Source organism: Suillus plorans (genome assembly GCF_016647745.1).
Source record: "Suillus plorans strain S12 chromosome Unknown HD556scaffold_86, whole genome shotgun sequence".
NCBI lineage: Eukaryota > Fungi > Basidiomycota > Agaricomycetes > Boletales > Suillaceae > Suillus > Suillus plorans.
This window is the reverse complement of record NW_024537470.1, coordinates 26,488-41,624: the sequence shown is the minus strand read 5'-3', so window position 1 is coordinate 41,624 and position 15,137 is coordinate 26,488. Positions and strand designations below refer to the sequence as shown.

Genomic DNA, 15,137 nt, shown 5'->3' with positions numbered 1-15,137 from the left:
TCGACATCTTCGAGTTCTTAGCAGGTGACTGACCTCCGAGCTCATCAGTAGCCTTCCTTTTTGCCTTTTGGATCACGGAGAGCTTTCTTCGTGTAGGCTGCAGATGGCAGCAACTGCATACGCCGCAAGATAAGTTGATATATGCGGGACCCATTAGCGTCGCGCACGCAGTCGAAGACTTTGTCTGATCTCGTAGCAGTGAGAATGACGAAATTTAGTTTTCTAACATTGTCCGACATTGAGGACGCGTGTCAGATACTTATGGCACGTAGCAAGATGATGCATATATATGTAGCACATCGAGGAAGGTGATGGGTAATGATAGCTCTCGAAGCATCGAACGCAGTTCGACTTCAAATATGTACGAAGTTCAAACATCTGGCAAGACAAACATATCCCAAAATCCAGCGGTTCCGTTGGTTGTAGCTATATCCGTAGCGTCGAGGCTCAGCAGTCGCATCACGAGGTTGTAAATCTCGACATTCTGGAACCCTGGCATCACGTACTCCTCTGTGCCATTGCCCTCTCCTCGTGCGACCACAGAAGCCTTGGCGCCCCGCGAGAAAGGCCCGTGTGCGACAAAGATGGCACGCATCGACGGGTCCTCGTTGTCGTAGCCGTGGTTCTAGGAAGGCGCAATGCATTAGCTCGATGACCTGCAGTACAGAAATCAAGCGACATGAGATACGGTAAAGTAAACTCACTCCAGTTGGCACTCCGTCTTTGCCACCCATGTAGTCAGTCAGCGCGTAGCCTATGCGCGGTACAATCCACATAGGGGCGATGCGGTAATTACGGGAGAAATGGTATCGTTCGGGCACGGGCTCCACTGTGCATGCAGACATCTTACAGTAGTTGAATGTGTTGAGGTCTACCAAGGAGGTGCCAGGGTCGGTAGAGAAGCTCTCGGTCGTAAACACATCGAACTGATCCGGGTGGGTAAGTGTGTACTCGCACAGACGCTCAATGGCTTCAGTCGCGTTCGTGCCAGGAGCGAAGCGTAAGCCCATAGATGGCCAACCTGAATAGCGAAGGGTAAGCAATCCGCCACTCAGTCTAGAACATTCCGGCAAGTAGCAGACTATACACTGAAATCACTTACCATCCATCTTGGTAACACCTTTCCACAGCTCACCAACAATCTCGTCAACATATATCCAAGTTGGGTGGCTCATGTCCGCCATTCCATGGTCACTGACGAAGATGATATCAACGATATGCGTGAGGTTGCGCTCGCCTAGTGCTTGGGTTAGGTTCCGAGCGAAAAGATCGACAGCTGCAAGACTCATCTATAGTAAGTAGCAAGTTCGAAAAAAAAGATAAGCACACCAACCAATGGAATTGATACAACGCTTACGTTAACGGCCTTAGACATCGGCCCTGTTGTATGGCCAGCATGGTCTAGCGACGGTTCGTACCCTATGAAACAACATCAGTGCCCACAAAGGAAAATTGTGAAATTGGAGAGAACGAAACGACAAGTAGAAGAAACAACACCCGCCCTTGCTTGGAGCAAAAGAAGTTTACAAATATTTCGTCTAGAAGCACAGGAAGAATCAGATGCAAGAACACACCAAGAATAAGCTGCGGCCGCTCTTCCAGCGGGAGGTCAATCCACTCTAGGAGATCGGAAAGTTTCTTCTCGAGAGCGTAGTTATCCTGCACTCCAGTTTCAATCACACTACATTCCTTGCGAGTTTAAGACCACACTCTTACTTCCCAAGGTAGAAAATATGTGGAGTTCACACCCGAAGATGTAGACCAAGGACCAGGCCTGGTCAAGTGAATAAAGAGCAAATTATGATACAGAGGAAAAAACTGACCACATGAGGTTTGCGGTGATGATACCTGCACGTTCTGCGGTTTCCCACATCTAAGTTGTACGAAGGGTAACAAATGCAGAGGATGGAGAGATCGATGTATGTGTCGGTCAGATGACCAGACGAACGTGTAAAGTTACAAGAGGTGAAAAGCAGCGCATTAGGCATGCATACAAAAAAAATTGGTGAGTACTGACAGGTTCGCCGAGCCACCAGCTTGGGTTCTGCGCGGATTCAACACGATCGAAATGGAATGTGTCTCGGAACACGGGGTCCCAAAAGTTCTACGTGGCCGATGTGAGAATGCCCGACAATTGAAGGAAGTGATGAAGAACGAACGTTCGCAATAATGCCGTGCGACTCGGCGTAGAGGCCAGTCCTAGATTGTGAGCTCATGTCGAGCAATGTACGGGTGATATTTACATCAGTGACCAGTGATTTCTGGAACAAACCCCATTCGGATGTATCAATTATTTTAACGAATTATGACTCACGGGAATGTCAGAGTCTGCAGAGAGGGAAATGTTTAGGACTAGAGCAAATGACTGAAAGGGAATACGCACGGGGAAAACAGGTTGCATGTACTTTGCCCTCACACCTTCCCGGCTGATATCTAACAAATGCGGCGTGAGTCCACGATCCAAATAATCCGCACGAAAACCATCGATCGAAACCATAAGCACTGTCTTCTTGAACTCGTGTGTTCCATTCGAGTACAATGAATCCCTTCCAGTACTCGTGTCGTGTCGAGTACGGGGCCAGAATTCAAATATGGTAGTAGTGATAATAAGCGAGAGGAGGACACTGAATTCAGCAAAACGCTTGCGTTTGTGTGAGTGGGCAGGGCGAGTAGGTTGCTCCTTGACATCAGGTTGGATAGCGTCTATGTCGTCAACATTCAAGAGTAAAACGTGTCGCTTGTCAGGCGTGGTTGATTTATGAAAATTGTGTGTGCTTGCCATCGCGTAAGACGACGACGAAGAGGCTCCGTGGTAGACTCGTAACCAGTCTGACTATGCGTCAATTTGAGAATACGCCAGGCTGGTCACGAGCCTAGCTCCGTGGGCCGTGGGCCGAAATTGAATGTATGCGGCTGTGCTCATTTATTCTGCAGCCGCCACGTTCGCTCTAATTAGTCACTTGCCACCAGAGTTGTGGTGGAATGTAGCTCAGAGGAGACCTCTGGTAGCACTTCCTTAGACTGGTGACAAGCCCCTCTATTTATGAGGGGCCTGGTAACCAGTCTACCCGGGATCCTGGGCTGGACAGGCAGGACAGTTCTTCTTTCAAGTTATCACGGCCCAACTCATAATTCTGCCCCTCCATGTTCTTTCTGTGGGCACTATTTCACGTCATGTGTGGCCTTCGAAATGGCTGGTAACCGCCCCTTTGCACATCTCACTGGCCGCCGCGCAGTTGAGGGTCATGACTCATTCAGACACGTTCCATACACTTACACGGATACATCCCTTGATCCTGTTTCAGTCGTGGAGATCCCCTGACATGGACTACAGATATTAGATATATGTATAGGTTTTGACACACGCAGTGTCACGGTCCACGCTTTTGCGATCGCAAACTTCAACAGACCACCCGACGAGGTCTGCACGCTCATGAAACTAGCAGAAGAGAGGCTCGTAAAAATGGGTGAGATCTTACTTGAGATACATTGCCGCGTTTAAAGTGCTCACTCGCCCAATGTTATTGCCTGCAATTACTCTTCAGTGCTCTCTTAGGTCAGTATGTTAGCCATCGTGAGCTGCTACCTATGCGTGTTCAAGTCGCAATTGATAAAGCGGAGGGAAATGACGCGTCAGAATAACAAGTATGTCCTTTCTACCCTCGCCTTCCATCCTGAACACACTCCAACAGAGCAACTTTATAAAATGTCTGCGCATCACACGCCTCGTGGCATGGGACGACATGTACAATCCGTCGTGCAGCAGGCCCTTGCCAATAGAGAAAACTTTGGTTCTTCGTGAGCACAGATCTTTCCTTGACCGTTGTTTTAATGCGTGACTTATCCGTCATGTTTCATGTCAACCAATACACGCAGATTGATCACAGAACAGATTATCGAGGAAAACCTTATCACTTCGCTTTGGGGCAGTCCGCCGCTCGAGATTTTCATTCGCACGAGTGGCGTGAAGCGATTGAGCAGTTTTCTGCAGTGGCAGGTGTGTCTCTGCTCCCTCCCTGTCTTCCATCTCCCATTTAAAAGCAGATATTCTTTTGTTGGCAAACATGGAAGTCATATACTCATCCGAAGTATTGTCCTCACCAAACTCATTTGTATCTCTCACAGTACTGCGAAAACATGCAGTCCACGTGGTAAATACCTATTGGCCCGACTTCAGCCTCTGGGACTTTGTGCCAATTTTACTAGATCATCAGGGGAAGGTGTGGGCACGATAGAGTAGCTGAAGGTTTAGGTGCGAAACTCTTGGTCAAATTCCTTGTTATTTTCTACCTTCGCGAGCTCCTTCGTTGGCTGTGTTTTTTACTCAGCTTCAACCTGGGGATATATGTGGCAAGCGCGTTGCAGACGTGGTGTGGTTTTATTTTAGTTTGTGCTGGTACGTATACAACCAGCATATGACTTGTCTAACATATGTAAGGACGGAATGCTGAATCCTGCGGGTGAAATTCGTCTGACTCCCATGTGCTAGTACCCCTCCAAGTCTCTAGCAGGCTCCGTAGATTCTTGAGTAAGGACTGACGCATGTTGAATTCCTGGAAAAGGTATGTTGTGCTCTTCCCCGAGCAAGATGTTGACAGAGGAGATTTGAAGCGAAAGCCTTTGTCACCACTACAACACTGATGGCTTGGACACGGCTGTCTTATTGAATGTAGCACCCACTTTTCAGAAGGACCAAATGTCAGAGCATTTAGATTTACATAGAGGGATTTATATCCGCTGAGTGGTGCACCCTATGCGAGCTCTTCATCTCCCGATGATAATAGATTTTGACCATACCATCAGAAACCTCTTCCTCTTCCTCGTTCTCGTCCCCTACCACGCCCACGGTCCATCCCTCGAGCCCGTCCCCTTCCCCTTTCGCGCCCCTCGTCCTTCTTCCTACCTTTCGGCTTCGGCGCATCATCCACTAAGAGGGTATCTAGAGGAAGTGCATCAGGGAGCACGAAATACCGGACGTTGTTGCCACGAATAGATAGGGAATCTAGGGACGTCGGGTCCCGATTACGGGCTGTCATTTTGACAGTTTTGAGGTGGGTATTCATCTGCATGTCGACACCTGCGAATAATTTGAGGGTTGTAAGGCTTGAGTAAACGAGCCGATTAGACGAACCGGTGATTGTCCCATGGACTAGTGACCCATTCTTGAGCTCGATAGTCACCGTCTCATTGTTGAGTTTCATCAAGAATCTGATGAAAACAACTTGGGGTCAGCGCCCGAACCTTGCAATGCTCGAACAGAGAAAACTTTTGGGGTTAGTCTAATATCATAGAAACAAGCGCAATATTCACCTTGCAAGTTTCATGGTGAATATTTACCCAAAAATATGGTTTTGCCAGTTGTCGGTAATATGGACGTTGACGTTGTTGATGTTGTGTGGAGTTAACGTTCATCACGCAAAAAGCCGAGCCTAATATTATTGATTGTCTAGCAACACACTCAACACAACCTTTAGACTTAGATAACGACTAGTCTGTAGCTTCCTGTAATCATCTCCTTCACTCTGTAGCTATAGGAGCCAGAAACGTTATCTTTTTCATTTTTGACCTAATGCATGTCTCTACCCTGGACAAAACGGAAAACATTGTTGGGTTCATTACTCAATAGCTCGGATGATGATGAAGAAGGCCTTGCCTTGGATCGCATTTTGCATGGTCAGCGGATCATAGGAAGGACTGGTAAGAGCCAGGTGCATTCTGGCGGTCTTTTACTCACAACCTCCGCTGAAATAGCGAGAACTGCAGAGATAGAATCTCTCCGTTTCTCAGATGGAGATCTTGTCGTCCTGGGCACACTGGACCAAGGCCAATTCGGGACGGTAAGTGCGTAAAACATATGTTACGTATACACTGATTTGTCTGTTCAGATTGACGTGGTAACGTGCCATCTAAATGGTCGCGTATATGTTCGCAAATCTATCGAGAAACATTTTGCCCAGCGGACTCGTGAAGTAGCACTTTTTTGTTATCAGCGACTTTTCATGCTAAGATATTCTGCAGCAATGTTCTCCACAGTTGGAAAGGGACATTCTTCTACGTGCAAAACGTGAGCGCTCTGCGTGGGCTCCGCACTTATTTTGTGCATTTCAAACTTCCACTCATCTCAATATTGTCATGGATTATGCCGAAGGAGGTACATTATGGGACGTGCTCGAGTCGAGCCCTGAAGGTAGAGTTCCTGAGACAGACTTACTTTGGTGGGCTCCTCAGGCAGTCTGCGCCATCAACTGGTGTCATTCCCAGGGTTTTGTACATCGGTGAGAACCACCCTCTAGCATTGCGTACTCATATAAACGCAATGCAGTGATATAAAACCACAGAACTTCGTTCTCACAGCAAGCAATCGCATGCTTCTAATAGATTTCGGGTCTGCTGCGCCACTTTCACCTCCAGAGCCTGACGGGAGCCAGTCAGTCCCGAAACAATATACCCTTGTTCCTTGTGGTACTTGTGACTACATTTCTCCTGAAGTTCTGCAAGCACACGAAGATGCCCTCCTTGCGCTGGAGTTGTCGGACGACAATGTTTCTCCTTCATTCTCCGAAGAAGTTGGTTCGTATGGCTCAGAAATCGATTGGTGGAGCCTCGGCGCAATGTTGTATGAATTGGCTTATGGAGTGGCCCCTTTCTTCGCTAAAGACATTCGAACTACTTATCTGAGGATTTTGGACTATCAGGTACTGCAGTATTACTAAGCTCGCTAGTACCTACATTGACCCTTCATTTGGACAGACAAGCTTGCGCTTCAATGCGGCGATTCCCGTTTCTAAACAACTACAGGAGTTACTTCGCAGGTCTGTTGTGAAACTATTCATGCTACTATCATTCAAACCACGTGGATACAGATTTCTCACTGATCGGCACCATCGTCTCGGGAGATGTAGCGTGCTGGAAATAACAGAGCACCAGTTTTTCAGAAACACCGACTGGTCTTGTGTAGATTCGCGTGAGTCTTGGGTATCAATATAGTTCTTCTTATATTCATTCTTTCTTGCGTAGGCCTTGCACCGTCTGACATTCATGTGCCGCAATTCACATATTCTGCATCAGCAGTACCTGAACCCCCTGATCCCACGGATGAAGAAAATTCACAGCCATTTGCGTTTTCTGCTTTATTTCATTCTTCCCCGAACACTTCGCTTGGAATATCAATTTTGCAAGACACGTCTCATCACATATCTCCACGAGCCGAGTCGGCCTTCATCGGATTTTCGTGGGGTCCTACTGAGGATGCATACCTTTTGCCAACCAATTTATCTCGAAAATACGAGACAGACAGATTGGCCACTCCTCAGCCTTTACAGGCCACTTCCGGGAACTATAACCCTCGTCCATTGCTCAAAGCTTCCAGCACTGCCACGCATTTCTCCGCTTTTGCAACACCTATTCGTCCCCATAGTTTATCAGCATTCCACACCCTTCCCCGCACAGGCACTATTCGGCGTACAGCTCAGCGGCGCGCTGTTTCAGATCGTGAAGCCATGAAGCAACTCGTGGAATGCATCGGAATGAGTGCCAGGAAGAAAGTCCTCGCTAGTGGTCGCAAGCCGCGCTTGATACAGTCCTCTAGCCGAAATTTCTCAAACACCGTTCGGAAAGAGCTGCGCTTTTGTCTTCGGCCCATTGTTACTGACAAAACTTATGACTCTGATGATTTCCCAGCCGTGGTGGCTGCTTCGGCATCTGAGGGAGCAGAGGAAACCGAGTCGGATGGACCACCAAGTCCCAGCCCCAGTCCACGCCCCGGTTCTGCGATGTCTATACTCAGCCGAAGAAGCGTGACGCCCACAATATCTGGATCCTATTCTACTCGTTTGTTAAACCTCCCCTCTGCTACATTTACGGCAAGCAGTAATCTGCAAAGCGACGATAACATCTTCGAATCGCTGGAACATAGGCACGCCGTTATGATGTCTGATTTGACAGCAATTGAAGAGCGCTTGAGCCGTATCTCCATGTTATTATCGGTGGAGGCGCCTAAGTCCTCCGCTAATATCGGTTAAAAAGGGGTATGTTTGCAAAGCGTTTACCTTATACAAGCTGACTGTTTAATAACTACTTTTATTCCGTTGCTAGGACACCCCATCGGAGCGATCCGTATCACCGGCTCGCAAAGTGGAGTTGGTGCGTGCTACCGTGTATGAAATCCACGGTCAAGTTGACGACCGTCGACAGCTGGCATAATTTCAAATTCGAGCAACTGTGCGACCGTATACTACAATACTACTTTGTGTATGCTGTACCAGGACCAGATCCACATGTTCTGATGTGATCCGGCTGGCGGCATCCCATGTACCATAAATTCTGTGGCAATCAGCGTGGAACCTGCTTCTCGCACATCATCTAACGCCCTGCCTGTTCACAATACCCTTGGGCAATCGTTGACGTATTTTATCGAGGTGGTCCTGAATCACTACGAGACTCGGAGAACTGGTATGCGTAGTCCTATTTCCTCTTTACCGCTCGGACCGCCCATCCGCACCACTTCGCATCTCGACTCTATCCTGTAGGAACAATTCTCCGAGCTGACAGTTATTTCGTAGGTCCCCCGAGAACACCTACCCTGTCCAACAAGATCGTTCTTCCCGTCCTATTCAGGATGCCCAACCGAGCTCTTCCTCGACCCCTTCCGTGCTTTCGCACGGTGTCTCTGATGAGGCTCAAACATCTAATTTCGGTTCTGCTTCTTCTGGTCGACATTTATTAAGGATACGGGATATGTGCTACAATCTCCACACTCATGAGCGCCCTTGATTTTGGATCGAAATCCCTATTTACACTCTATCTCTTCACGCACAATGACATTCTGACGACGATCATCCCAACGGTAAACAATAGCGTTTCCCAGTAACTTTCTGTTCTGATATCATAGACGCAGACACTTTTCGCACTGGTGTCAGCCCCCCTCTACAGCCCTTACCGATGTGTTCATGTGGTCTGGTGGATTTGGCTTCACCTCCTTCATTTTAATGTTGCCAATCAAGTGATTGATCCAGCAGAAGATGGCAGGAACAAAGCTAGCCGACCAATACCAGCGGGATACATCAGTTTACGAGATGCGGTCTATCTACGCTGGTCCTTGGTCCCCATATGCTTGGTATCATCAGCATTCTACAGCATCCAAGTGCTTAGCGCAAGCCTAGCGATAACTCTGCTCACTCTTTGGTACAATGAATTCAAAGCCCATAGTCATTGGTTTTCAAAAAACTTGATGACCGGCTTAGGATATGCTTGCTTCCAGGCTGGGGCCACCCTCATTGCAGGTATGTAGCTGACATCAAATAAGAAAACACATGCTGACTATCGCAACCAGGCCGAGATATGTCGCGACTAGAGCCGAATGCTCTCTTAGCTGTGCTGCTTAGCATCGCTATGTTCGCCACCACGCTCCAAGCACAGGACTTCAAAGACCAGGAAGGAGATCGCTCCATAGGCAGACGAACGCTACCGATCGCACATCCTTCTCCAGCTCGTGTGTCCATGTTTGTAGGACTTCCGATGTGGTCGATTTGTCTTACTCAGGTCTGGAGGATGGACGCATACTGCAGCGTCACATTCGTGTTGTATTCGGGACTTGTCGGATTACGATTCATGGTATGTAAGACAACCCAGGCGGACCGTCTGTCGTGTCAGCTATATAGTGTGAGTCATACTCTCATCTGTCTAACTTCGGCCTGACCAAGTACTTTCCGAAGCTTTGGTTTTCTGTTGCACATCTACTTCCTGGTTACTGGCGTTACTTCCATGAAGCGCGCATACATATATCATAGTGTTTCCTGAACTGGAGGCTTGAACTTTTCACTCTGGACTTATGGTCGTCGCAATTTGTTACATCAATCAAACATACGGATCATTTTTGTTGTACACATGTACGGCTCCCTGATACATTTATATATTATTTATTGGCTTGGATGACATTCTGTACCTTCTTTGTAGCTAAATTGCTGACCAGAAATACGTAGGCCGATATCTCTAGTACTACCATACACTGTCCACATCAGGCGAGCCGTCATCACTGTGCGCTGGTGGTTGGTAACCTGAGATTGGCAGCGATATAATAGGAGAGTTCACAGTAGATCGCTTCTGTGTAAGTACGCTGGCTTACCTGAGTTCTATATATTATGCAGTAGATCGCTTCTGTGTAAGTACGCTGGCTTACCTGAGTTCTATATATTATGCTGAGAGTCAAGCTTTCAGTATTTCACCTTTTGGTGTAACGATTATGCGCGGGCGGCGGTCTGACCACGTTACACCCTGCTTCTGTGTCCGTATTAAGTCCACAACTAGTAGAAAAGAGATGTTGTATTCATGATATCGCCGCTGTAAGCTACTGTGTATCTGACGAACTTGAACAATCAGTCGACGAAACCTGAGGTACATGCATGGAAAACGAGCTGCGAACTCCGAGAGGAGCCCCACACCTGAAGATAAATTTCATATTCGCTGCAACATTATCTGCGGTCTATGCCCGTTCTTCTGAACAGATGTGGATTATATTACACTTATCACCTAGGGCGACGGTGGGCCCGGCGCTTGTGGAATACACGAGTTACGAGTTGGGTTGGTCTGGAGCTTCCAGATGCTTACGGTCTGCTGTGGCATCCATCATGGATAAATCAGCCACATTGACCTTTGCTCCCGCGGATGAGGCTTTGCAGTTGACCCTGGGCAGTAATGGGACAAGACCAGTTCGCTGTATCTCTAGGCCCCTTGTACCCAAGTATCTGCAGTTTCAATCAGGGTAAGTAATCGTTTATCAAATTGGAAATTCCTGAGACCTTTGAGTTTCGTAACTCCAAGAATGGTTTGCTCGAGCCCATGTTGCCATCCCATCAAGATACTCCTTGACTAGAACGTCGGTAGAAGGTCCCCACGAAGGTACCTTGGCGAGACCATCGGTGAACCTTTTCTCGACTTCAGTGTGATAGCGTGCTGCCCAGACCATCGCACCGCTTCTGTCGAGGCCAAGTTCCACCATAACAGTAGTGATCAAGTTATGGTTTTCGTCCCCTGTCGCTTGCTCTCTGTTGTACGAGATCATGTCCTGTGAATGCTGTTAGCGGTTGCAGATCACGTCGTCAATGCGAATTTACATTGTCAATCAACATCAATTCTGCAATGCATTCGACCAGTTCGACAATGACGGGGTGATAAAACACCTCATCGGGAAGATCCATTGCCATTTCGTATATTGCGATGGCAGGTTTTGCAGCACATGTATCCCGCCGGAGCTTGATATAATCGCCAATACTACGGCAATGAGCCTTATCGCGGTCGAGAGCCTCGACAATCACTGCACGAAGGTATGCGGTATAGCTGTCAAGGAAGTGACGTTGAAAAGGTAGGCTTGTGGTCTGAATCGCACGAGCCCAAAATCTACGCAAAATTTCTTTGGACTTCAGAATGTATGATCAGACAATTTGAAGATACTTGCTGTCGTACGATTTCACCGAGGATGCACTCGCCTTCTGGTCGTGTCTTATGAGGATTGTGTAGGGCATCGATGACGATGCCCACCATTGCCTCGGCAACTGCTGCATTTTCAACGTCGGTGTACTCGTCCACGATGAGGAAAACATTGATGAGCTCGCAGGCGACTCGAAGGTGTTCTATATGGCCAGAATAGAATTGATTCACGAGAATCCAAGCTAGGGTCAGGGACGAACCTCTTGATGCATTTGGATAACCCAGTCCTGCTAAACGGGCTACAAAAGCAGCAGTTGTCCGCTGTCAACCATTAAAGAGTTATGGGCAAGTAAAAACAGAGGCCGAACCAGAATCACATTTGTCGTATGCTTCCTGTGACTCGGCACTCAGAGCCTTGAATTCACGGAACGAAGCATCAACTTCAGCTTTCACAACTTCATAATGAGGATTCATCGCACGGGGCCAGGGCCAGTTGGTCATGGTGTTTGGAAGACATATTACCCTTGGACGAGGATCCATGATACCCTAGAGTCTGAAGACACTTTCGATTACGAGTGGAAACAGAAGAAAGGTTGATGCTGAAGTGACTCGAGTCTATGACTTCTGAATCTGAAGCCCTTATAATTCCTACTTGAAATGACCGGTCAAAAATGATCAAAAAGTGGTCTGATGTGAGTTAATTGTGCTCGCCCGACTAAGCGCTAGCGCTCATTCTTCGTCTCACCGTAGAGAAACAGATGGACGCGGAAGATGCCGAACAATGAGCACTACTTACACATCAACTTGGTTCATCGATGTTTGATGGCTTCCTTCCACTTCTCTACCTGGCCTAGGAATCTGCGTTGAAATGCTTAATGGAAGCAATCAGAAGCGAATTCTCTGCAATAAAGAGGGACTTCTGCTCTGGCGATTTCGGTTGCATCGCAGAATACCACCAAACTGAGAGCGTCTAGCGCATTGCTCCGTTCCGAGTCGACATCAGATTTCCATGAGCACAAGGGCTGTTTGGTCAAGTTGTAGCACGCTGTATTGTCTGTGCAGTGGATATGTTGACTATTTTGTAGTTGTCTAGATGACGAAGAGCTTGAATTTGTTGGGGTACGCTGGTCAGACCACGTGGGCTCTGCACACCGGGCAGGAATAGACATCCTTGCGTAAGTACTTCATCTTGTTGAATCATTCAGCTGCTCACTTTCATTGTGATTGCAGGACACCACTGCCTGAAGGCCTTGCTTCACTATCGCCCTAGTCAACGAGTCCCTGTCAGAATTCATCGACGGTTACACCATGCGTGGTGGAAGTATCCTTGTGCATTGTCATGGGAGTTTGGGTAAGGCAGGCCTCGTAGAACGCTCTTAGGCATTACAATCGGCATGTGCGGGTGGATTAACGTGGACCTATGACCCAACTTGGCAGAAGGCCCCGATAGCTTAGAGAGTCACGTCAGGAGGGATACTTCACAACTCGTCGAACGCGCAATCGTTGTTGTGCGGAGACGGCGAAGCGTCAAGGCCGTTGGGACGCTGGGACAGGTGCGGTTTTTGACCAACTATGTTGTCTTTTACGAGAAGGGGTAGGGCAGGAGTCGGACGTGATTTATGGTTGGTATATTCATCAGTGTCTTTAGGTCAACGGCGTGTAACTTACGATTTCTGGTCATGAGATATACACTCGAATTTGGATCTTTGGCCTTGCTCTAACCACAGCCTTTCAACTGCGGGCATGTTTAATCATATGCATCCATTTCGTGGACACCGTCGAGTTCACGTCTTCCTCACAACTGTCGGATGCGGAGCTGATCAAAACAAAACGCGATAACATCTGCACAAATTGAATACATAATCTGATAGAATATCAAATGAGAACCTCCATCCCGCCCCATTCCAACACCCTGAACAAAGTCACATCACCAGCTCTTGCAGGATCAACTCCAATTACATTCACCCACCAAGCAACGTCTTTCTCTGCTTGAATTTGTGCATTGGTCCAATTTGCCAAGTCCTCCTTACGGATACCTTTGAACAACATGAATACCCGAGTCACGACGTCAGGCTGCGGAGAAATGCGTAAGGAAGCGGCACGTTCGAATGCCGCTTGAGGTACAAATCGGAGGGCAACGTATTCGTGCTTAAGGATGGATGGTAGCCAGTAGCTACCACGACAGTTTCAGTGTTGTGTTTACGAATTGACAGCCTGAGGTAGCGCATATGTACGCACGTTATGAATGATGTTCTAGCTTCGGTGTGAAGTCCCAAAACCTTGAGTGAGTTGTCGAGGTAAACGGTCACTTTGTCTACTGGGATGACAATTGAATCCGTATCATCGAGACTGCTGGATGCTGGATTGAATGTATCCACTGGTTGCGATTTGGATGCTGGTGACCGGGGAAATGCTTGCGAATTTGTCCTGCGAGGAGCAAGACAAGTCAGGAGAGTGATTTCTGTATGATCAGGGGACTTACTCCGCCTCCCAGAACAAGTACGAGACATTCAAACCAGAATTGTGTTCAGTCAGACTGCCATCTTGATGGGTGCGGACATTCCATTCTAAACGCCGTCCATGGTCTTCTGTGGTAACAACGGGATAGATAACAGAGAGGCTCCACTCAGGAATGAGGGAGAGCTTAACAGAAACATCGATATCGGAGGGCGAGTATAGATAAATGACTGGCTTTTTACAACACGAACGGCGACGAAGTTCTCGAATATCGATGGAGTCACCATCCTCGATGTCGTACGATCCGATAGTCCGGTTCGCACACATCGTTACCCGTCCAAAAATTGCCTGGACCCTGAGACCTGAAGCAGGAGAATGTCCCAATGTCTGACTAACATCAGCAACAAGCTTGTCCACCTGCATTTCCCTCGAGATTTTAGTAGTCTGAATCTCGCCAGATCGAAAAACAAGTTTGATTGTGACTTGGTCGTCGCACTCTGGCGCCTGGCCTGACGGGTTTGGGTCAATGTACCATTCGTCATCGTTCCTGTTGTGTAGTCTCAATTTTAGTACTGGAGACACTTGTAGAATATTTGGTGCATACGAGCAGCTGTCCTGTTCGTTAACCTTACTTGGCGCCAATTGATTGTCAAGCGGCAGTGGGACGGGCAAAGTCATTTCCACACGCCGAGTCACCTCAACGGGGTGGAACAAGTGAAGAATATCGTCCCATACTTCAGCCGTGATTTCCGCATAGTGGCCATCGCAAACAGCGAGTCGATTGGTCTGCAACATAACCTTATTTCTCGGAATGCTTGGGAAATGTCTGCAGGCGGCGTCAAGCATGGACTCATGATATCTATGAGCCATTAAAGGTTTAACTAGTTGTTCCACTCACATTATACGACATTTGCCGTTCAACCAGGATCCGTTTTGGACCGTGTTTCAGAACAAGACGCGAACATTTTGTGTGAGTCTCACTAGTAGAAGAAGACATTCAGCCTGAGAGGTGCAAATTTTCAATGAGGCTTTCAAATAGAGGGTGATCACTGACGACGCCGTCTATAATCAGGCTTGGTATGCTGGCACTGGATCCCTTAATATTTAATAGTAGCAAGCGGTCTTTATCGCCACGTCATGCTACGTTCTGCTATGTTGCTGGCAGCTGCGCGGTTTTCGCTGCTGGTCTTTGGTTGGTCTTGTGTGGCGCATACAAAGTGCATGAGTACATCAGGTAACAAATGAAAAGTACTAGC

General features: G+C 47.8%; 7 protein-coding genes across 7 annotated transcripts; 3 read left to right on the top strand and 4 right to left on the bottom strand.

Annotated features, from left to right (window-relative positions):
- Positions 1–206: 206 nt before the first annotated feature.
- On the bottom strand, positions 207–2,859 carry HD556DRAFT_1299592 (nucleotide pyrophosphatase). Its single transcript, XM_041299459.1, has 12 exons — positions 2,384–2,859; positions 2,315–2,328; positions 2,244–2,261; positions 2,160–2,199; positions 2,018–2,104; positions 1,824–1,873; positions 1,717–1,774; positions 1,575–1,659; positions 1,358–1,419; positions 1,103–1,289; positions 705–1,021; positions 207–625 (listed from the first exon to the last, which is right to left on the bottom strand). The coding sequence occupies exons 1-12, from the start codon at positions 2,780–2,782 to the stop codon at positions 371–373; spliced, it is 1,572 nt and encodes a 523-aa protein (XP_041154300.1). The 5' UTR covers positions 2,783–2,859; the 3' UTR covers positions 207–370.
- A 499-nt stretch (positions 2,860–3,358) lies between these two features.
- Positions 3,359–4,235, top strand: HD556DRAFT_1247609 (Decaprenyl diphosphate synthase-like protein; the record flags this gene model as incomplete). Its single annotated transcript, XM_041298710.1, has 4 exons — positions 3,359–3,496; positions 3,557–3,757; positions 3,893–4,001; positions 4,126–4,235. Coding segments are annotated over 4 exons (558 nt in total), but the record flags the coding sequence as incomplete, so codon positions are not given.
- A 445-nt stretch (positions 4,236–4,680) lies between these two features.
- HD556DRAFT_1412074 (Sm-like ribonucleoprotein) lies at positions 4,681–5,411 on the bottom strand. The gene has a single exon (XM_041304203.1). The coding sequence runs from the start codon at positions 5,199–5,201 to the stop codon at positions 4,800–4,802; it is 402 nt and encodes a 133-aa protein (XP_041154298.1). The 5' UTR covers positions 5,202–5,411; the 3' UTR covers positions 4,681–4,799.
- An 18-nt stretch (positions 5,412–5,429) lies between these two features.
- On the top strand, positions 5,430–8,351 carry HD556DRAFT_1003544 (kinase-like domain-containing protein). Its single transcript, XM_041295844.1, has 11 exons — positions 5,430–5,697; positions 5,752–5,837; positions 5,886–5,969; positions 6,019–6,275; positions 6,323–6,695; positions 6,751–6,812; positions 6,864–6,964; positions 7,018–7,862; positions 7,916–8,027; positions 8,095–8,142; positions 8,194–8,351. Exons 1-9 carry the CDS (start codon positions 5,574–5,576, stop codon positions 7,934–7,936), a joined length of 1,953 nt encoding a protein of 650 aa, XP_041154297.1. The 5' UTR covers positions 5,430–5,573; the 3' UTR covers positions 7,937–8,027; positions 8,095–8,142; positions 8,194–8,351.
- Positions 8,352–8,368: 17 nt separating this feature from the next.
- Positions 8,369–9,863, top strand: HD556DRAFT_1003574 (UbiA prenyltransferase family). Its single transcript, XM_041295845.1, has 4 exons — positions 8,369–8,451; positions 8,562–8,845; positions 8,897–9,281; positions 9,332–9,863. The coding sequence occupies exons 2-4, from the start codon at positions 8,759–8,761 to the stop codon at positions 9,694–9,696; spliced, it is 837 nt and encodes a 278-aa protein (XP_041154296.1). The 5' UTR covers positions 8,369–8,451; positions 8,562–8,758; the 3' UTR covers positions 9,697–9,863.
- Positions 9,864–10,344: 481 nt separating this feature from the next.
- HD556DRAFT_1412067 (isoprenoid synthase domain-containing protein) lies at positions 10,345–12,163 on the bottom strand. Its single transcript, XM_041304202.1, has 6 exons — positions 11,793–12,163; positions 11,685–11,723; positions 11,453–11,627; positions 11,112–11,394; positions 10,797–11,062; positions 10,345–10,742 (listed from the first exon to the last, which is right to left on the bottom strand). Exons 1-6 carry the CDS (start codon positions 11,962–11,964, stop codon positions 10,568–10,570), a joined length of 1,110 nt encoding a protein of 369 aa, XP_041154295.1. The 5' UTR covers positions 11,965–12,163; the 3' UTR covers positions 10,345–10,567.
- A 1,095-nt stretch (positions 12,164–13,258) lies between these two features.
- On the bottom strand, positions 13,259–15,117 carry HD556DRAFT_1412064 (uncharacterized protein). The gene is made up of 6 exons (XM_041304201.1): positions 14,936–15,117; positions 14,780–14,883; positions 14,486–14,730; positions 13,907–14,428; positions 13,663–13,851; positions 13,259–13,597 (listed from the first exon to the last, which is right to left on the bottom strand). Exons 2-6 carry the CDS (start codon positions 14,876–14,878, stop codon positions 13,300–13,302), a joined length of 1,353 nt encoding a protein of 450 aa, XP_041154294.1. The 5' UTR covers positions 14,879–14,883; positions 14,936–15,117; the 3' UTR covers positions 13,259–13,299.
- Between the last annotated feature and the right edge of the window lie 20 nt (positions 15,118–15,137).